The sequence below is a fragment of the Biomphalaria glabrata genome, chromosome 10 (genome assembly GCF_947242115.1).
Source record: "Biomphalaria glabrata chromosome 10, xgBioGlab47.1, whole genome shotgun sequence".
Taxonomy (NCBI): domain Eukaryota; kingdom Metazoa; phylum Mollusca; class Gastropoda; family Planorbidae; genus Biomphalaria; species Biomphalaria glabrata.
Window position 1 is genome coordinate 36883149 of NC_074720.1, and position 23147 is coordinate 36906295.

At 34.3% G+C, this 23147-nt stretch overlaps 1 protein-coding gene across 1 annotated transcript; it reads right to left on the reverse strand.

The window, feature by feature from the left end:
* Positions 1-185: 185 nt before the first annotated feature.
* On the reverse strand, positions 186-5858 carry LOC129928804 (uncharacterized). Its single transcript, XM_056044852.1, has 3 exons — positions 5733-5858; positions 3232-3360; positions 186-2729 (listed from the first exon to the last, which is right to left on the reverse strand). Exons 1-3 carry the CDS (start codon positions 5785-5787, stop codon positions 2461-2463), a joined length of 453 nt encoding a protein of 150 aa, XP_055900827.1. The 5' UTR covers positions 5788-5858; the 3' UTR covers positions 186-2460.
* Positions 5859-23147: the final 17289 nt, after the last annotated feature.

A 23147-nucleotide genomic window follows, 5' to 3' on the forward strand; every position in this document is an offset into this window, starting at 1 on the left:
ACTGTGTAATTGGGGAAAGGATTGGAGGGGGGGGGGAGGAGGAGGATCCATTTTCTGAAAAGGTTGAATGTCTACTTTACATTAAAAAGGCTCTTGAAATGTCAAATTTCAAAAGTGAAATAAGTTTGGTTAACATCTGAATTTGAATTCTTCACATGAGCACACATGAAAAAGAAAACACAATGTTTATAAATCATACTATTTATTTCCAGTAGACAATAGTAGAAATAATTTCCAAACACATTCAAGCATTCAACATTTACTCACTCAAAATTGCATAGTAACAATATTACTCGATTAGTAACAGAATACAAGTATATTACACTAAGACTTTATAAGCTGCAAAAGGGAAAACAATTAGAAGGACAAATACATTTCTCTGTATAGTAGTTGAATTCTATAACTGGTTACACACTAAACACTCAGATATCTGCACAATCAGCTTAGAAATAACTGTGATAAAAATATTCCAAAAAAATAAGTTGATATTAGAATTAATCCTAGCTTAATATAACTGACTGAAAACATTCATTTCCATAAAATATTATGAGCACATGAAAAAAAAACTGAAATTATCATTTTTGATATTATGAGATTAGACTATAGTACTAGAAAATAGTATACCAAAGATACTAGAGTCAGAAGAGCTAATTAAAAATATTGTCTGCATTACAAAAGCAGCACTTAACAAGAAAAAAAAAATATGAACAATTACTGATTAATGAAAAAAGAACTAAAAATATATACAAATTTGCAGTTATACATAATAGAAAGCTTATCTTAAGTTATAGAACCAGTCCTGTTGACCCAAAGGAGACTTGAAACTGCCCTGAGCAAATAATTTTGACAAAATATGATAGCTTGGCAGACTGTGTGCAGCGAAAAATGGATTACAATTTCAGCCCATTAAAAAATCCTGTGGGCATATAACTTTTCATCCCTGACAGGTCTGGCTGGATAGTAGAACAATTTTGCCTAAAAATGTCCCCTGAATTATACAATAGTTCATTCACATTTGACAATTTTTCAAGGCTTGGAATTAAAAGTAAGATTTACTTGTTTTCTTTGTTTGTTTTTTTTTAGAAACAAAAAAAATGTTTTAATACAAACAACAACAACAAAAAATTAACTTAGCAATATTAGCCATATTTGTTTTTCAATGTATATATGAAATGAAAAAAATACACAATTGTAAATACAAAACATTATATCTACTTACAAGACTGGATGAATGTTATACACAAAGGACAAATATTCATTCATTCAAAGTCTATTATCATTTAAATCAATGTGTCAAACAGGTGCATGGGGACTTAAGAACAATAACATTACAGACTCTTTATTTGAAACCCCTTATTTATTTAAATATAAGACTTCTAATGCATCAAGAGGCTAAGTACACTTAAACTTAACTTGGCTACCTATGAAGGGGAATCAAGGTTCAACACCCGACTCGAGCAGAGTTGTGTTTACAGCGTCTAAAGGCAGCACAGAAAACCTCCTCCCAGATACCCCATCCCCGGTCCACAAATGAGATTGAACCATAGCGCTCTGATCATGCTATAAACATGAAAGTATATAATAGCTATAATTATTATTGTTAAAAAAATTCAAATAGAAATTTAGTGGGACATTCTGAGCTCTGAAAGATCACTACACTTCTTACACCAAAAAAGTATAAAACACTGTTTAATATTTTGTTTACTAGTAAAATTCTATCATGTAGTGTCAAAGCAAAGATAAGTTTTTAAAATAAAAAAGAAGAAAATCTAGAAAACAAATGTTTTCTTTCCTTATGAAATGTAATGTGTAGCAACTAATGACTACCTAGCAACTGTTCATGAAAATGATGCATTCTGGGGGTTCAAGCTCAGCTATATGCTCTCCATGACCTGACCATGAACTGCAAATCTTCTTCTTTCAACATTAATTAATCCAAACAGCAGCCATAGATTTAAAAAAAAATATATTGGAATGTATACTGTACATCTATTTACAGGGAATTTTTAAACAGATGAGCATTGAGAAGCAACTAGAATCTAAATGGTCTGCAACAAACAGAACATGACATGACCATTTTAGAATGTTGTCAATTTGAGAATTTAAAAAAAAAAAGGAAGAAAAATTGCTGTTGTAAATTCAACAGTGGAATGTCCTAAATACATTCATTAATTTGATATATTTAAAAAAGAACTTTTTCAGAAAAAATATTGTGTATAAAATTGTGTAATATTAATTGAATGACAAACTTTGATGGCGTTACATTTACATGTACACATTTGCTATATATTTACATAAAATTAGTAGTGGAATGCTTTGAAACTTAAAACTGTAAATAAAAAATATTTCTCATGGAATAAACGTGGGCAGACGGAAATTTTTTTCGTAACCAGATGCAAGATTACATTTTTTCGGCTCTTAGAATTTAAATAACATTAGGAAAAAAAAGATAAAATGAGTTCACAACCATTTAAACAACAGAACAGCTGCCAAACTAGCTAAAATAAAGGACACTGATATTCTAACTGTCGATACACTGTTGCATCCATTCCAATCATTGCAGAAACAGTAAGTATATCTTGAATCTATGGAATCATTGGGATTGTATGGATCATTCTTACGAGCTGGAACACAGTATCCATGACGACGCAGAACAGGCATGCGTAACCTGTGAATTGTGGACTTTAGCAAAGTGTCTTCACATTCTCTGAGGTAACGGGGTTCTTCACCTATTGAATTTTTTAAAAGTGTTTAGTGAACTTCAATTTATAAACAGAAACACAATGAGAAAATGATTTTTAATTTCAAAGGTTTTCAAAGAATATATTAATATTGGCAGCTCACAGACAATGTAAAAGATTTAGATTTTGCAGATATCTATTATTCATTTTGCCAACATTTTTCTGCAAGGAAGCTGATGATAAAAGAAAGATAATCTAGATAATTTACGGAAGTCACATTGATAATCTAAACCAATACTACCATATAGTTTTTGGGGAAAAAAAATTAAAACCAAATATATATGCAGATGACTCTTGATAGAGTGAAGGATTACTGAAACCAACAAATTACCAAAGGTTAGCTATACATCAAAGAATTTAATTGTATATATGTCATTAACATTCTGATTATTATGTAATAAGATATTCTCCTGGACTTTTATGGCTGAAATATAAACACTACATGGAAAAAGAAAGAGATTCCTTTTGCCAATGTTGCTCTGTTATTTACCTGGAATTTTTTCAATGACTTTAACACAATAACTATCACCACAGTCTTTCCATGGATACATTCTCCAGACCACATCATCACCACAGCCTCCAAAGGCACTCAAGCATCTGTGACACATAATGGCTTCCCCTAGATAGCAGAACCAAAACTTTTTGATAGAATACAAGAATCTGATAAATAATAATAAATCAGCTGTTTGACTTGTGGCTTTTAATGTGCAGAAAAAAGACTGAATAATACGGTTAAAAATAAAATTGATTTGAACTATTTCTGAGCAAAGAATAATCAGGATGTCAAATAATCAAATCAAGCAAATTTTATTATAATGTTGAAACAATATAATAGTTTTAAAAAATAAATAAACAATGTCAAAGTATAATTTGGTATAAAAAGAATATATATATATATTGGCTGAGTGAATAAGCGCTTGGCTTCCGAACCAGGGGTCCTGGGTTTGCATCCTGGTGAAGGCTGAGATTTTCTGGATCTTTGGGCACCCCTGAGTCCACCCAGCTCAAATGGGAACCTGACATTAGTTGAGGAGGGGTAAAGGTTGTTTGTCACACAACACCCTCGCAAACCAGAGGGCACAGAAACAGATGACCTTTACATCATCCGCCCTGTAGGCATATAGAAGACAACGAGACATGAGAACCACAGGCAACAACAAAAGTATGTGGGAGGAAATAGCCCTAGACCAGAGTGCATGGAGACAGACTGTGTGTGCAGAGAGCAAAAGAAATGAAGTGGCCTTAGTCAAGAGAAAGAAAAAAAGAGCTGCCCTACAACACACGCAAGACTGTGGCCCAATCTACCGGCTTGATTAGCCACACCAGATTCTCCCCTGTATCAAGACAAAACCAAAACCAGTGACTCATCTGGGCGCATCCATTGTCTTGATAGTGTAAGATAAAGATTGGAAAAACTTAACAAAAGTTGAGGATTAAATTTGGATTTCCTTTGTTTATTCATTTAGCTTGATAAAATTAGTCTTGGTGAAATTATTACATTTGACTGAGTATTAAAATTCATCTATACTACTGTACTTGTTGGGTTTATATTTAATAATTAAAATAATTGAGTTTCAATTTAAGGATTGCATTTCTTTATTCCTTATGGTTTTGTATTATGCTTGAATAGGTATGGAAGGTGAGGTGGGTAAGTGGTAAAGCGCTAGGTTTCCGAACAGGGGTTCAAATCCTGGTGAATATTGAGATTTTATATTTTGGGATCTTTGTCCACCCAGCTCTAATGGATAACATAAAACATTAGTTTGGGAAAAGTAAAGGCTGTTTGTTGTTGTGCAGACCTCATGACACACCCGTTAACCATGTGCCAAAGAAACACATGATCTTAACACCATCTGTCCTATAGACCTCAAGGTTTAAATGGGGAACTTATATGGGTATAGAGCAGCTTATTTCTAAACAGGGGAAATGAGGTGGGTTGATATCTTGACAAGGGGGGAGCAAGTGAATTTATTTTTCAGAGGGACAAAAGAAAAATATTTGCATTTTCACTGTAGAAATAAATTCACATTTGAATAGTAACCAAGTGAAATGATATTGTCAATGTTTCAAAGATTCAAATATTTGAAGCCAGAGATGTTTCAACTTCTAAGTGGGACCTTTTAAAATGTAGACCATTTGTATGAGTCATATCTGCAACTTTATATAATATCTATATTATCTACATAGACATAGTCATAGATCTAAAAATATTTCTAGAGTCTAGTTCACAGTACTGAGTGAAAGAAGATAACCATTTCCTCTACTCTAGCTAGACTATAATACTATATCTACATTACCATAATTTATGATAATACCATATAAATAAATTTATATTATATATAGCATTATTAACAATTATTAACATATCTATAGTCACTATAGTATAATTGACATACTAAAAATATTTCTAGTCTAGTTCACAGTACTGAGTGAAAGAAGATAACTTCAGAAATCATGTATAATATTTCCTCTACTCTAGCTAGACTATAATACTATATCTACATCACCATAATTTATGATAATACCATATAAATAAATTTATATTATATATAGCATTATTAACAATTATTAACATATCTATAGTCACTGTAGTATAATTGACATACTAAAAATATTTATAGAGTCTAGTTACTAGCTTTAGTAACAGTCTAGACTCCTCTACTAGTCTAAATCTAATCCACAGTGCTGAGTGAAATAAGATTAATATAGAATCTAGATTACTAGTTATAGTATTACTTATTTACTAACTTTACTTAGATCTAGATATACCAATAGAGACATTATAGAAACTAAAAATAAATTAAATTTCAATGATTTGTTGAATACGGAAGTCCGAACAAAAAATGTGTTAAACTTGACAATAACTACAGTCTTAGAGTCTACATAAACATTATAATATACGAGTGTGGACTCTGGTCTTTGTTAAAAACAAATAACTACTTCAACTCAAAAGTCTTTTCTGATTCATACCAATTCTACACTGATACTCACCGTAGTGTACTACTAAAATTACAACCAACAGCGTTCCTACGACATACGCCGCCATTTTTGCTAACCAGTATCTAAACACTAATTTCTTCCTCTACCTGTAGTGACCTACATTTACAGATAACTCCAGGTAATATGTTATTGTCAAGGGAGCTAATACAACGATCTCACCTGAACTGATCTATATAATAATTTGTAATTTGTTCTACATTAGGAAACATCTATTTATGACGTTCTTATCAGTATTACGAGTTTAGGAAGTGTATCATTTGTAAACATTTGTAGCCCATTATGTGGACTCGTGGAACTAAAAGATCGAAAGCTCAAAATCTATATCAAGTAATTTTGACTTAAAAGAGGCATTTTTAAAATAAAGCGATGTGATATAATAGGTCAACTTTTAAGAATGCATTAATTTGTGTTATTTTCTATTTGAACAGTATTTAATTTATCCATTAACTATAAGTGGCCCAGTGTGTTTTTTTAAATGTTTAATTGATGCGTATGACTAATTATCTTTTTCTCCGTTAGTCCTAATTAAAAAAAAAAAAGATTTACATATTATTTCATAGCTTATGGGCTGTAGCCATATAGGCCTACAAAGTAAAAATAAAATTGATTACTAATATTACACTTACAGAAAGAATGTAATTTTTAAATTAAAGGCTTTTTGTGTATTGAATATTTTCAGAAAGAATCTAACCGAACCATACCTATCCCTTAGTCTGTTGGACCGTTGGGGCACCGTGCACGATTCGTCGACCCTCTTTCTCCATTCCTTTCTCTCTCCTTTGCCTTAGAACCTCTTTCAATGGCAGGCCCGTCTATCCTTTTATGTTGTCCTCCCATCGCTTTCTCTGTCTGCCTCTTCTTCTTTTCCTTGGTACTGTTCACTGGAGGAAGGTCTTTGTGAGCCCCGAAGACCTTGTAATATGGCCATAGATTTTTAGCTAGCGTTTTGTCAACAAGGGGTCCAATCACTGCTATAACCATGTCTCTAATCTCTTGGTTTGTGATGCGGTCTTTGAATGTGATACCTAGGATCCTTCTGTAGCATCTCAATTCCGTTGCTAGGATCCTCCTCTCTAGTTCTGCAGTCGCGTCCTAGACTCACAAGCATATAAAAATGTGGCCATGACAAGGGAGCGCATCAGTCTGATTTTGATGCCGAGGGCCAAGCCTTTGTTTTTCCTTATTACTTTAAGTTTTGAAAGGGCTTCTGTGGACTGCGCAATTCGGGCAGTAGTTCAGGTTTCGTTCCCTCATCTGAAACAATAGCTCCAAGGTATTTGAAGCTGCTAACACTAGTCAGCCTTTCACTTCCGATAAAGATGCCTAATAAAGCCCCGTTGGCTATTGGTCATAATTTGTTTTTTTTCAGCGATTTATTTGCATACCATATGATGCGGAATTTTTGTCAATGCGCATCACCTAGTCAGCTAGTTCTTCTTCTGTCCCTGCTAGGCCACCAATGTCATCTGCGAAGCGCAAGTTAGTAATTCTTCTTCCTCCAATGTTTACAGTACCTTTAAAGCCCTCAAGAGCATCTTCCATTATCCTTTCAAGGAAGATATTGAAGAGTGTTGGTGAAAGTAGGCAGCCTTGTCTTACTTCAACTGTGGTTTTGAACCAGTCCCCAATATTATTGTTGAAGTACACCGCACTGGTGGCATCCATGCAGAGGTTCTGGTATAACTTTAATTATATTTTTATTTATGTTGTACTTTTCCATTGTCGCCCAGAGTGTTCCGTGCCATACTCGATCGAAAGCTGTCTTGAAATCAATAAAGACATGGAAAACATTCTCTTGGTGTTGGAGGTATTCTAAGGTTTAGGATTTGTTCTGTTGAGCTGCCATCTTGGCTAAAATCCACTTGTTTTTCTGATAGAAATGTGTCTGCTATCGATTTTAGCCGATTTAATATACTTTTGAACAGTACTTTGCTGGGATGGCTTATGAGGCTGATAGTGCGGTAGTTATGACAGAGTTTTTAAATTGCCTTTCTTTGGAAGGGTGATGAGGAGTGGTTGGGTCCAGGGTTTGGGCCATTCTCCTGACTGCCAGATCTTGTTGCAAATTATAAGAAGTGCGTTTATCATGGTTTCTCCTCCCGCCTGTAGAAGTTCACCAGGAATGTTGTCAACTCCTGTCGATTTTCCCTTTTATCAGGGCTTTAACTGCTGATGCTACTTCCGAGTGAAGAATTGGATAGTCGTCGATGTTGGATACTGGCGGGACATTAATTAGTATCTCTGTATCTCCTGAGATTTCAAAGTTATACGAGTCTGAACAGTATTCCGTTCATCTCCATTCCGAAAGAATGTAGCTTTTAAATTAAAAGCTGTTTGTGTATTGGGGAGTTTCATGATAAACTAAACAATGGACTCTAAACTAGAAAGTGGCCAACTAAATAAAAGATACAGAGGAGCTTTACAAATTTGACTCTGCCGTGATAAAATATGCTCAAAGGTTACCATGTAACTTAAAAAAAAAAAAAAAAAACATAGTTTATCAACACTTCCGTTATTTTATACACCGGATACACCAATTTTTTTTTCTATTTTTAGATTTTCCAACATGTATGAAAATCTTCAATTGAAGGTTGAAGCAGGTTGAAGTCACTGTCTGTGTTTTGCCCTTATTATATAATTGTATTTATAAAGCGCTGTTAACAAACAAAATGTAGGCTCAAGGCGATGTGATAACATTACAAACATAAACACGAGAGCTAAAATTAAAAAAAAAAACTATTCTTAAAAAAGTTTTTAACAGGTAAGTATTAATGTTCTCTTTGAAAATAGTGTAGCATGTTATCGGTCTGAGATCAGTGGGAAGTGAGTTCCAATCCTTTGGTCCGTGGAAAAGAAAAAGCCGGCAGACCGTAACTTTTGAGGGAGAAACCTGGCACCACTAGGTGCGTTGAATCCAATGAGCGCAGGGCTCTCTGAGGAACATGGAGTGATCAGATCGCTAAGGTACAAGGGCATTTCTTTATTATAGATACACTGATGACAAAGTGTGGCCACCTTGCAGTCGATTCTCGCTTTCACGGGAAGCCAATGGAGTGTGCGCAAGAGCGTAGTAGCAGAATCTCGTCTTGTTTTTCTATTCTTAGGACTATATTTCATTATCATTATCATATTTGCATTGAATACACTGTGCTAAAATACTTGGGTGTTATAGTAAATGATAAACTATGACGTAGGCTACAATTTGTTATTACTAATCATTATTTTGAATGAACAAGAACATCGCCTTCCCCTATCCTTTAGCATGTTGAATCGTTGACGCACCACACACACACACACTTTCTCCATTTCTCTTTTGTTCCTTCAATAGAATCACTTTCAATGACAGCCCCGTCCATTCTTACTAAACTTATATCAACTCACTCTATCAATCCGTCTGGTTAAATGTTTGTACACGTTATTTCTCACATACCCGATCTCGGAGCAAGCTGAAATTTGACACAGTTATTGTTTTATTGTTGAGTCCACCAGTCCACCCAAATCTAATGGGTAGGCTACTGACTTGAGTTAGGGAAAGTAAAGGCGGTCGGCCGTTGTGCTGGCCACATAACACCTTGATCGTTAATCGTTGGCCAAATAAACAGATGACCTTAACAACATCTGCCCTATAGATCACGAGATCTGAAAGGGGCCCTTTTTTTTTTTTTTTTTTTTTTGCTTCTATTGTTTTACTCGACAAGACAAGAATCAATGAAAACAAAATTACCAATCAGTTAATTAACTATTGGTAATTAATTATTTTGTTTGATATCGAATAAGGAAGAGAAATTGTACTTCACTGATGTGGTGGTATAATTTTAATTAGTCCCCTTTATACTTTGTAGAATAAAAAGCTTTAAAGTTTGAAATTAACAATAGATAACTATAAAACCTTATATTTAATAAGCACTTTAATGAAACATTGGTTTATTTGTCAGCTTGAGGAGGCATGAGCCCATGAGATTGAATTCAGGTCGTTCAACTTTTTAATAAATGCATATAAAAAGCGATCGCGGTTAACATTTAAACACATACCCCCCTCTTTATTCTTATTCACCCCTCTTTGTCAACTGACTCGGACAAGAGATAGGATCATAGCGTGTCGAGAAAGCTAAAAGTATGAAAACGCGCTAAACAAAAACAAAAAATTGGTAAAAAATATTTCTAATCGCACAGATTTATTGTTGTTAGTCCATATCTATTACAAATTTACTTACATGACTAATCCAAAATAATTGATACAATAGGGTTTGTTGGACTAGTCCGTTTCGTTTCTTGGATTAAAAAGTATTGGGCCGGAAGTCGCTTTTTTCCCTATATATCTTTGCATTTTTCAGTTCTCTTTTTAAATTAAACTGACATTATTAAGCTATAATTTTAAGTGTACCTGATAGAGAAAAAAATTCTGCACAAAAATACGGGTAGTTGGGATATAACGCGATAGAGGCTATAAAAAGAAAAGACCTGAAACTAGCGCGTGAAACTACACATTTACAGTACTTTATTTGATGAGTATTTTACCCAAGATCTGTGTTGTTTTTTTAGGACTAGCTTATTTCATGTACCCGGCATTTTCCGATACACAATTTCATACACAAAATAATTGTTGAAAAAAATTGTTGTGATTTTAAACTGTAAATGATTACTTAAAAAGGTGTTACTATAATCAATTTTGAATAGCCTTTTGTTATGAATGTCTCTTCCATAAAACTGTGTACTTAAAAAATAAATTTATCCAATGCTTGAAATCCTGCTTGTATACTTAGGCCCTATTTAAATCGATCCGGTATCAATGTATTAAGTAGCAATAACCCCGCAAAAAAAATTAAATGAAAGAAGATTAAGATATACTTATATTTTTGTGACGGTACGCACCGGTACGGGGTACCGGCCCCTTTTTTCAATGTCGGGAAAAATGATTACTTTTCTTGTAATTCAACGTTAATTGTTAATTTATTATTAGTTGAAAGTTAGGCAATCTATCACTGAGTACCGGAGCCTCTTTTTTATTTTTACAAAAAAAAAGCACTTTATATACTTTCAGCCGACATGGCGTATTATTAAAAACACCTCTATGTGAACTTCTCAATCATCTAGAGTCTTAGACAGTCATTATTTTAGACTAGATTTAAGTAGAGTCTAGACCTAGATTTAGTAGGCCTATTATTATAAAAAAAAATAAAATAATCAGTCATTATAGACATCATTCGCAATTTTATTATTTGGTCTAGGCATTGAAAAGTAAATCTATTAATAAACTATAATAGATCTAAGTCTAAGTACTAACTTATTAAATAAGTCATTATAAGTAGAAGTATTATAATGAATATTGTATAGATCTAGATTGACTAGATTATAGATAGATCTATAGATAGATCTCTAGTTTAGTAGATTAAGTATAGAGTATAGTAAACGTATTACAGTATTATTAGATCTATGTCTTATGTCTATATCTAATAATCTAATAATTAAAAAAAACTTTAGCCTTTATTAATATCTAGACTTTTTTCTAATAAAAACTGACTATAGGCATAGCATAGGCTAGACTCGGCAATCTAGTCTCAAGATAAAATCTATACTATTACTATCTAGATCTATTCGATTTTTATATATAGATCTAGACTAGAATTAGATTATAGATCTAAATATACTAATGGAGAGATGATATGCGGTGTTAGCTGATAGCGCTGCACAAGAAACAAACCTGGGTTTTTTCTAAACTCTAATACTTGGTATGTAATAGTAAAACAGCACCTACCTAAATAAATCGTAACTAGCAATCAAAAACCTATATTTATTGTAGTATATATAGGTCTGTGATTGTATTTTATATAGCCTTCGTAACTTCTTCTATAGAGAAATGACTTTTGTAATTTCTTTTACTGAAAATTGGGCTATTCGCGTCTGACACATATATAATTTTTATGTTCAGCAACAAACCCTATAACACTTTTATTTTTTAAAGTTTAAAAAAAAAATGTCTTGTTGTTTTCGGTCGCTTTCTCTGTCTGACCTACTTTTTTTTCCCTGGTACTGGTATTTGCGAGCCCCGAGGACCTTGTAATATGGACATAAAGTTTTAGTTTGCGTTTTTTTTATTTACAGTAGTCAGCATGTCAATCTGAGGTCGAATATCTCGAATATGCATTCTCTGGTTTGAATTTTTATTTGTTGGTTTGTTTTACATGTTTCGGATTTTTTTTCCCCAGAAATTAATATTAGTAGGCCCAAACCTCCCGAAAGATGGCTGGGGATGTCGGCTGACAGGTTTTAAATCCGGGACTATCGAGACGGCAGTCCAGAGTGCATATCGCACGACCAGGCAGTAATTTTGAATTCACACACTGACAAATACAAAAGACGAAATAAAAATAAAAATCGAAATAATAATAATAAGGCTTGTCTTCGAGTCCGAAGATTAATGAGGAATGCAGTATTTCCCGTGACTACGCAGCCCCAGCTGTAACCAACATATTTTGCCTCATCCAGGGCAAGCATAACCATTGTCCGATGGTGTTCGATTAAGATTTTCTTTTCGCCGTCTGCGTCTGTCTTCGGCAGCGGATTTTCTTTTGGTCTCTAATGTGTATCCCGCGACATTTGTGAGTGACCTCCAGCTGTCTCGTTCTGAGGCCGCATGCAACCAGGTGCTTTCTTCTAAGTCAGCTAAGGCAAGTTGGCGACTAAGCTGGTCTTTAAAGCGTTTCCGTGGGGCACCTCTGTTACGTCGACCACCTTTTAGCTCACCAAAAAAAAGACTGCTTTTGTCATAAGTTCGTCCCCCATACGGGATACGTGCCCTGCCCAGCGTAACTGTCGGACCATAAGAAATCCCTCTATACTGTCCATACCGGCGTTCGCAATGATAATAATATGATTAATAACAAATATTAACATTAAAAATAGACCAATTTATCGACTGTCCGTGGCATAACAAAAGTTGTGGACATGCAGAAAATTCTAAAAAACGAACTTGTTAAAAAAAAGGAGAAAACGCAAATTTAAAATAGGCCTACTCATAGAAACACTATGATAAAAGAGTAAAAATAAATAAATACTTAATCTAATTTTACATATTTTCAAAATCACGAAAATTTTGTTGAAGTGAAGGCTTGAGAGTCTCAGATCTTCCCTTTTTAAAAGCCAGGGGTGGGAACACTGCCGTTGCTCGAAATGCGTGCATGTTTATATACCGTACGTCAAAGGCAAGTGTCGTCCCCGAGCAGTCGAATCATAATTTGACAACTATCGGACAGTTATAAAGTACACGATCTACGATGATCTCCTCTTCTCATTCATATCGAAACATTGTCTCTTCTATTGGCATTTGATAACTGCTCGTTAAAAGTATTCAGACGTTCTAACCCGTTTTGAAAGTGTTTCAACCAACAAATTATAATAATAATAATAATAATAAAAAGGAAGTAACTTCATGTAACTTGAAAACATGTACATCTATTGTATTCGGATTTCCAAGATATGAAAAGTTGCATGATCTTCATTCTTAGAGATTAAACAAAACTACACTGCCTCCTTATTTACAATATATATAGGTGTGTATAGATATGAATACTTAACTTTTATACTGCTCATAAATGCTGTATAATAAAGTACACAAAATTGCAAGTCACAAATTTTCGTTTCATAAAACTCTTTAATTGGCCAGTCTATATTTATTTATGTCTATGACTATATTATACAGCAGTGTAGTTTTGTTTAATCTCTAAGACTGAAGACCATGCAACTTTTCAGAATTCGGAAATCCGACAACAATAGATAGGCCTATACATCAAGTTACATGAAGTTATTTCCTTTTTCCAGTCAATATTTATTTATGTCTATGGCTACACCACATCAATCTGTACACATTGTAGTGTTGCTGTTTTGCCCTGAATGAAACTTCAATTGGTAGCTCTAAATCTAGATAGTGATACAAATTAACAAAAATTACATAAGGATGATGTTTAATGATTTAAAACGAAGGTAGGTATATTTAATATTTACAACATTTATTTAAAAGTCTTAATGACACCTTGCCATAAAAAAAAACCTCATTATGTTTTTTAATATAAAAATGAATCCAATCATTATCAAGAAACAGTACAACAGACCTGACGAAGGGTAAACCTATACTTGGTATTGAAACAAAAATAAACAAAGAAGCTCAGCGCCCCGTAGGTACTACTCATGAAAACCACTACGTAACTCAAAATAATATTGACATTTTTGAGTTCATAGGAATCCATCCCAGGAACAATGACCCTTGCCCAACAATAAACAATCTGAGGCATGGTGGACACAAGGTACATACTGGCCAGGACCAATATCATCCTGACGACGTCCTTCTCTCTTTTCGACAGACCATTTATTCCAGTTTTGACTTCGACGTGAATGTGCCTTGAATTTTTTAGTTTAACTGACTGGCGTAGTCCTCTGTGCATCAACACTGCGCATATAAAAATACACAATTGGCAAGCCGCTGCCACAACAACACCAAAGGCTATGTCGTTGTAGCGTTGTAACTCGACACACAGCTTGGAATAAAGCAACACCGTCACCGTTGAGTTATTTTCTGTATAGCTCGAGGATTCCAGTCCAAACGTGGAGAAGATAGGAACGTAATTGATGACCACGAACAGAACCACTCCTAAAATGATCTGCTTTGTGTGTCTGGCCATGAAACTAGATTTGAAATAAAATGGTAAAGTTATGCACGTGCACCTTTCAATAGTTATGAAGACTGTTAGTGCCGTTGAAAGATCGTAAAAAAGGTTCCTAGTCCAGTTGACCACATAAATATATAGATACCATTCTACCATCATTTCCGGGTTCCAGTGGTGGGCGATAAACCCTTGCACGACTGTAGTCAGGGATACCGCGCCCAGGAGATCCACAAGAGACAGGCAGAAGAGGTTAAAGTTGACCCGCTCTTTGAGGCCCTGTGTCACAAAGACCGATACATTGACGATATTTAAAACGATGGACATTGTGGTCAGGCAAAGATTGGCCACCACTGAAAACCCCAGGTGAAAAAAGTTCATTGCCTCTTCAGAAATGTAAATGTTTTCTTCAGACATTCTGGGTAATGTCACCAGTAATTAGTACTGAAACATAAAGTCTTGGTAACGTGTTACCTTGTTCCACTGTGACTTCTAGAAATATTGGCCTGCCATTTCTTTTTATGTGAGGTGTTCTTTCTAAAGAATGAAAAGAATGAGAGCTATCATAGACTTATATATAGACCTATTATATATACTAGTCGACCGGCGGCGTAGCATACGCCGCTATTTTGCAGGGCCAGCCTTTGGTGACCGCAGTGGGCTCCGCACTTATGCGACCGCAGTGGGCCCCGCACTTTCATAGGATCCGCGCTAATTCTAGGTGTATAAATTATTAAATTAAACCATTGTTTAACATATTTTCCTCGGCCTCCTGTCAATTTACCAGGAGCTCCTGGAAATCTCCTGAAATATACGAAAAATTCCTTGAAATATCCTGAAATTATTACAATCTTTAGAAAACTCGTACAAATCTCCTAAAATATATAGACAAAAATTGTCATTTTGGGGTGTCATTCAATATGGAAATGCCAATCCTACGCGCGATAAAAAAAAACGGCATTATCCCGTAATTTTGGAATCTGGTGAAAGAAGCTTCTTGCGCCTCAAACTAATGAAGAATTACTTGAGGTCAACAATTCTCGTAGATAGATTGAAACATTTGTTAATTCTTGCTATTGAGAGTGATATATGTAGGAAATAGAATTTTTATGATATACTGTATGACTTCGCTACACGCAAGGCTCGTAAAGTAATTCGGTACGTAGTAAAGGATGAATAAAATGCAAAGACGAATGTATTTTCTAATATAAACTCTTAATTTTCACTTATAATCCGTATCCCTACCCAAACTGGGCCCCGCAATGTTTAATTCCGGCCCTGCTATTTAGTGACGGGTGAATATAGAGTAGATTACTTGTTATATATATATTCAACCCACGGCGTAAGATACGCCGCTATTCTGCAGGGCCGGCCATAGGCCACTGCAACCTATCCGAGCGCATAGGTTAGAGTTTAAAACAAAAGCTTTAATTCTTATAACTACTTTACAAAACAACGCCTTGTTTCAACTTTTTTTGAAGTTTTTCACGACATTTTTGTGCTAAAGATTTCCATGCCCAGTCTAAGTATACTATATGTCAGTGAAATCTATATTTTGTTTCTTTTAATTCGTTTAGCATTAAAAAAGAAACAACTTCCAAAATCCACATATGACATCGCTTAAAGAGATATGTCTCAGACAATTATAAAGAATCTTCTGGCTTGATATGAGTCATTAACAGTCGATAAAACACTGACTCTAGTGATGTTTTCTGCAAAAGTTCAAAGACATTGATTTTTTTTCTCAAGTAAAGGAACTAACGATAATAATGTAGAATTCCATTCCCCCTAGAGTGTTTATTCTGTCTGTTTGTGTTAACCAAACATAATACTAGAGCTACAACTAGAACATATCTTATGACAGACATTTAAAATCTATAATTAAGATTAAAAAGTAGCATTGGTTACACACCAAAATTTTATATATATATATATATATATATAGGTTTTGCGAATAACATTATAACATATAACTGAATATATTCAAGTTTACTTGCAAAACCTTGTTTAAAAGCTAGAATTTAACAATAAAATTGTTTTTGGTGTTGTATTTAGATATCTGTATATCTATTCACTCTGTCTGGTAAAAAGTTTATATTCTTTATTTCTTCCACACCCTATCTCGGATCAAGTGTAAATTCTGCACATACATTTCTAGTATTTGACAAAACAAGAACCAATAAAAAAAAAAATTAACCAATGGGCAATGTTGGACTAGTTCGTTTCGTTTCTTTGATTAACAAGTATTGGGCCGGAAGTCGCTTTTTTCCTTATATATCTTTGCATTTTTCAGTTCCCTTTTTAAATTAAACTGACATTATTAGGCTATAATTTTAAGTGTGCCCGATAGAGAAAAAAATTCTTCACAGAAATACGGGTAGCCCGATAGAGGCAATAAAAATAAAATACCATTTGCATGGAGGACGACGAGACAATGGAACACATTCTTTATGAATGCAGAGTTCTGCTCGAAAGGCGATTGGGACAAGGATTTGATAGAGAGATAACTGGTACATGTCCGACACAAAGGCTGTCCTTGTACGGGGACAAGGCAACCTTAAAACTCACTGCTCGCTTCCTCTCACATGCTCTAAGGGAGTAATTTCCAGCATGTTTTTCGCTGCCAATGGGGTTTCTGATTCGGAGGAGCTCGTTAGCAAAAGGAGAAGGAAAACCTCTGCTGTCTTGCAGCTCTACCCAATCATTGGAAAGGCTTCAGGAGTCAACCCTGAGGGAAAATCAGGAGATGTCGACTCTAAGGCGGTTTGCAACATCCATAGCTACACTCTGACAGAACCTGCAACGCCCTTAACCCCAAACTGTATCGGCACTGCCGTTTCTTTGGGCACATCAGATGCGTGGAGATGTGGGGGAAATGATGTGTGTGTGGGCGACATCGTTCCGACCACAGCTAATGCCCAGGTATACATCTCATTTCCATGAGATGATCCATAGTAGCTTCGCAACTGAAGGTGGCGATGGTAGTAGTAGTTGAATATTCCAATTTGTATGTGTGTTTAATCTGATTTTAAATATGAAGGTCACAACTTGGGTTGCGTAGCACTCCTTATTAATATTAGGGCTCGATAGAAGTCGAAAGAAGACGTATTATTATTAAGTATAAAGGGCTATGTTGTTGCAACTAAACATTATATATGTCAGTCGCAAATAGCCCAATTTTTATGTAAAAGAAATTATGACAAAACACGCACGCTGGTCTTTAAAACATTTTACATGGATCTTTGTTACGCCTATTAACATTAATCTTGCCAAAAAATGTGTCTTTGACGCACAGTCCCATACAGGATATATGCTCTCTGTAGCGCAACGGTCAAACTTTAAGCTTCTTGCTACGTCAATTAATAGGAAAGAAAGCAATTTTGTAACACTCTTATGGATCGTATTCAACTTTATCTAAAGTTGGGTTTCACTTACATAAGGGTAATTGTTGGCCAGTCTACCAAATTCTTTTCATAATGTTGGAATGACAGAGAAAGATTTTAAGTACGTAACGCACTGCAACTTTATTGTTATTCTTATCAATTTTCAGATTTGCTTTGTAATCAGTTTATTTATCACAATGTATGTCTCTCAATAGTAAAGAATTATAATGATTTATGTAATGCTATCTAATGAAAGATGAAATTTCTTCAAGTTTTATAAAGAACATATTCTACTTATTCTGGTTTTTGTTAGAAAATGTGCATGTTAAAAAGTTTAATTTTGTTTTTAAAAGATAAATAAAATATAATTCGTTTTTTAAAATTTGTTATAATATAGAATCTTTAATCATTTTATACTTGTTATGCTGTTTGAACTACTCACTTTAAAAAATACATGACAAAAAATGCAAAACTTACTTAATAAAAATTTCTCTATGTCATTGCACTACGAAAATAATTTACCAAAAGGTCATTCATCAAAGGCTTATAAATGTAGGACAAAGATGTCATCTATTTTTAATTTATTTCAGTATTATTAGATTTACAGTTTTAAAGGTCAACCGCAAAAAAACATAATCTTTTTTATTACTAATACTGTTTTAAATTATATATTATGGTTTAATTCATATACATTTCAACATTTAGAAGTAGTATTTGTTAAAAAGTGCAGAAAAACAATTAAATTTTTCCCTCAAAAAATTAATTCAAAGTGTGTTAATATAATCTTGATTTGACATCTTCATATCGACCTTGTGACAAGTACGTTGAACTTTGGCTTACAGAGGCAAAGGTGCCGGGTTGTGATACCAACAGACGGCACATTATTCTTACAATTTTGTGTGTGTGTGTGTGTGTGTGTAGGCCTATGTATATCATCTAAAACTCTGTACTACGAAAACCTTAAAAAATGATAACTTTGTCAATATATAATATATATTTTTTTTATTTAGCAGAAAATCAACAGATAGGTCTATTGGTTGTTTTACATTGTTCATTTAGCTTTCTTTGTAGTTTTATTACTTCAGATGTATTGATGACTGAGAAGATAGGGCTCAATGCCAACCTGGCAAATCTCCGTAAAGATGAAGATGTACTTAATAAACATATCCTGGGAAAAGTGGGGAAACAAACCACTCTCGAAATTCCTGGCATAAGTTCAGATTATAAAGGTTAATCTAACTATGTGGTCAAGTGCAGATCACGTTCCACTTCTGACAGCTATGTTAAACCAAACTACAGTGGTTCCCAAACTTGTTTGTCTCGTAGACCCCTTTCATGTTCTCCATTCTACGGTAGACCCCTTGCATTTTCTTTTTGAAAATTCATCAACTTCAAATGTGTTTTTTTCTCACTGATTTCAAGCCCATATATATTCATTGATGAAACTGAAATTAAAGTGAAGCAAAAAAAAAATTTGTATGCATTACAAGAATTGATTAAACAAAAACAAAATATTAAAAAATAATGTTGTTTATTTATGTTTCTTGTTGTGTGTTGTAAACTGATCTGTACTGGTGAGTCAAAATGTCGTGGTGTCCAGGTCAGCTTGTGTGTGTGTACTGATTTATTATGAACTGTACAGTACAGCCTAAGATAAAGGCATGATTTCCTGTAGTGTTTTATAAGGTTACTACACACATATTGGTGGCCAGCTTTGATAATAAAATTGCAATATTGGGCTTCAATTTAATTATGCTTATCATTAAAACTTCTCGATTAGATGATGTTTGTCTGTTTTAAATTTGGACATTGGAAATTGGGGAAAATTTCATCCCTTCCATTGTATACTTCATTAAATTAATCCTCACAAGAAACATTGAGATCATGCCTTCGTTTTGATCAAATTTAGGTTATCACGTTGTAGCAGCAAATGAACCTCCTTAAATGTATGAAACAAGTTCTGTTACAGAGACTATATCCAATTTAACAAAGGGAGGCGGGGTGGCTGAGCGGTAGAGCGCTTGGCTACCGCACCGGGGGTCTCGGGGTTTGAATCCTGGTGAAGATTTAATTTCGGGATCTTTAGGTGCCTCTGAGTCTACCCAGCTCTAATGGGTACCTGACATTACTTAGGGAGAAGTAAAGGCGGTTGGTCGTTGTGCTGGCCACATGACACCCTCGTTAACAGTGGGCCCAAGAAACAGGTGACCATCATCTGCCCTATAGACCACTAGGTCTGAAAGGGGAACTTTTATTTAACAAAGCCTCCAAATTTTCTTACCATCTGCATATATGGGGAGCTATGTGTATTTTTTTTTAATTTAAATATTTGAGATCGACAATGGAACAGATGACACTTTCACAACCGGCAATGTTATTCAAAAGAAAATCGTAAAAGACATTAACTTTGATCAAGTTGGTGATACGTTTTTAAGGTCTGCAATCCAGAAAAGAAAAACAAATGTAATTTGCTAAAATTGAACTAGAGATCAATTGTAATAAATGTAATTTTAGAATAGAAGACATTCATTTTGTTGTTGGCTATTTCTGGAAAAAATAAAGCTTGGGGAAGGAGTTCCAATTTGTTTTTTCAAAAATAATAATTTGAGTGGCTAGGGGTCAAGGTTAAGGAAATAGTTATAGTTTCCAGTCGAATGGTGATTACATCGTCCGTTGTTGACTTGATTGCTTGTAAGCCCCTCACTGAGTGGCACTACGGGAAGCCCTAGAGGTGGGTCTCGGTGGACGTAACGTGTTTGAGCACCTGGCCAGAAATTCTTTGTCTGTAACGACCGAGTCATTTTTCACTCTTGAGATCAGTAGGATACGGGACAACCATAACGCAAGAATTGTCTGCCCTGGCTAAGGTGAGTTATCTTTTCAAAATAGACTACTTTTTAAATATATATACTTTTTAGTTCTTGTTATATGAAAGTGACCTTGCAAAAAAAACAACTTGTCTTTGTTATCTTGTTTGATTTTCTTCCCTATACATATATATATATATATATATATATATATATATATATATATATATATATATATATATATATATATATATATATATATATATATATATATATGGCAAGCAAAGAAAAAAAAGGATTGACTTTCAGAAAATCACAAGAAAATGTTGCGCGAATTTCGAGCTTTATCAAGTTATAGGTTAAATATTTTGTTCAATTTCGCTTTTAGTTTTTGAGATGAGACAAACAAACAAACACCATACACACACACATATATATATATATATATATATATAAAGCAGAATGTAAGGAGCATGACTGTTTGTATGTGCGTATGTATGTATGTATGTCCCGAATAGAAATAAAAAACGTTTGACCAATTATGCTTTAGGTAACCCCCTACGACGGGATGGAGGAGCCTAAAAATAAAATAAAAAACTAAATTTATCTCTATTAATAGAGACAAACTTTTAAACAATACAGTATTTATATTTGATCATATGAAATATGAATATGTCGTCTACGCGTGAAAATCTGTTCTCATACTCTACTTTTTTTTGTGGCAAAATAAAAGTATGAAGGTTCATGCGCCATTTTGACATGGGCCTAAATCCAATCCAGTAAATAGTAGTACCCCAACTAAGGCCGCGGGAAATATTTGCATACGTACCTATAACGACATTAACCTTTAGGTGTGGAAAAAAAAATCGAAGAATTCTTCAAAAAATAAGGCTTGTTAAATCCTTAAAGCCAAAACTTCGGCACGCGGGCCATTAAGACCCGCGACACGGTGCTATCCGGCCCTTTCATTATATGCCCAGACTGAATTATAAAGCCTCAAAGGAGCTATTTCGTTGCATTACAAGATTTTTGCTCAGTGCTGCCGATTCTGAGACATGTGTCTTAAGTTTATTTTGCGCATATGCCGAAAAAAGGCTTGTTCACCGCTGTATTACATGATACAATAATATATATGTAAAACTATTAATTAATATAACATTTCTGGAAATAAGGACGCTAGTTCAATCGATTTTCTTTTAAAATGTAATTACGTTCCTTAGCAAATTGTTTAAATTATAGTCATATAGCCCCCAAAAAAACAGTATGGCCTCTTTTTACAAAGCTTATATCAACTTTCTATGTCTGTCTGTCTGTTTATATGTCTGTCTGGTAAAAAATGTGTACACGTTATATCTCCCCCATACCCATTCTCGGATCAAGTTGAAGTTCAAGTTTTTTTTTAGTACTATTTAACATATAGATAATAAAGTTATGTTACCATTACAAAGAGATAATGTAACAAATTGTTATTTGTCATTAGAGTCGTGTCCTCCAATACAATGTCCGATACGGAACAGCGTCCGGGATCGGCGGACACAATGGTGTTGATTCTGAAGCCTCGAGAAGAGGATTATAAACAAGTTTCGGCCCAGTTTCCAGGAACAAAAAACGAGCAGCACGCCTACAGGAAAAATAGAGTGATTCAAATGAGGTTGAACACATACTTAAACGAGGTCAGCCTGAAGGAAAAGCATTCAGCCAGCATCTTTAAAACAGAGAAACGAAGGTAAATTAATTTGAGTTGAATCATATTAAAGCTCTAGAATAGAAGAAACTTATTTCAGTTGCCTTTTTTAAGATAACGTTAAGGAATTTAATGACGAACAGTAAAAAAAAAAAAAACGCAAAGTAACAAAATAATTTTGAATTACTTTTGTCCACAGGTTTCTACAGAAATGTTCCCAGCGTCCCATCACTCCACCATCAGTTCGAATGATGGAAAAATTAAAGAGATTAAGACGACAGAAATGTCCAAAAAATGTCATCGGAACTCAAGAAATTCCAAATTTAAAAAGCAAGGACGCTGTGGATCCCATTGTACAACTGGTTAAAGAATCAAAAAGTCATCAGGGTGATTTGAAAAGTTTAGATTTGTTTTCTAAGAACAAACCATCGACTTCCGTTTTTTCACACGACCGGAATGTTCTGGACGACAAGAACCTTTCTTCCAAGAAAAAAATATGTGCGATGTCGACGTTGGAATTGAAATTTCAGTTTCCTTCCGTCAAAAGAAACTACAGAGATTACACAAAACAATGGAAAGATTTACACCCAGTAAAACCTAGCTTATCCTTTCCTATTATCACAGCTAGCAGAAGTGGGTGCAAGGATAAGGAAAAGTTTAAAAGTCTTTTGGATAAAACAACGAGTGATCTAAGTCAGGTCAAACTTAGTGATCTAAGTCAGGTCAAACTGAGTGATCTAAGTCAGGTCAAACTGAGTGATCTAAGTCAGGTCAAACTGAAGGTTGCTAGCGTAGACACAAAATTAAATGACATCCTTCAAGTAAAATCGTTTGAAATACTCAAAAGCGTTTCTAAAGGAAAATTCCCATCAGGC

Coding starts and splice junctions, on each gene's coding strand:
- LOC129928804 (XM_056044852.1), bottom strand. CDS start 5,787: ATGGCGGCGTATGTCGTAGGAACGCTGTTGGTTGTAATTTTAGTAGTA. Junction 3,361..5,732: donor AATTTTAGTAGTACACTACG/GTGAGTATCAGT, acceptor TCTGCTATCTAG/GGGAAGCCATTATGTGTCAC. Junction 2,730..3,231: donor AGTCATTGAAAAAATTCCAG/GTAAATAACAGA, acceptor AAAATTCAATAG/GTGAAGAACCCCGTTACCTC.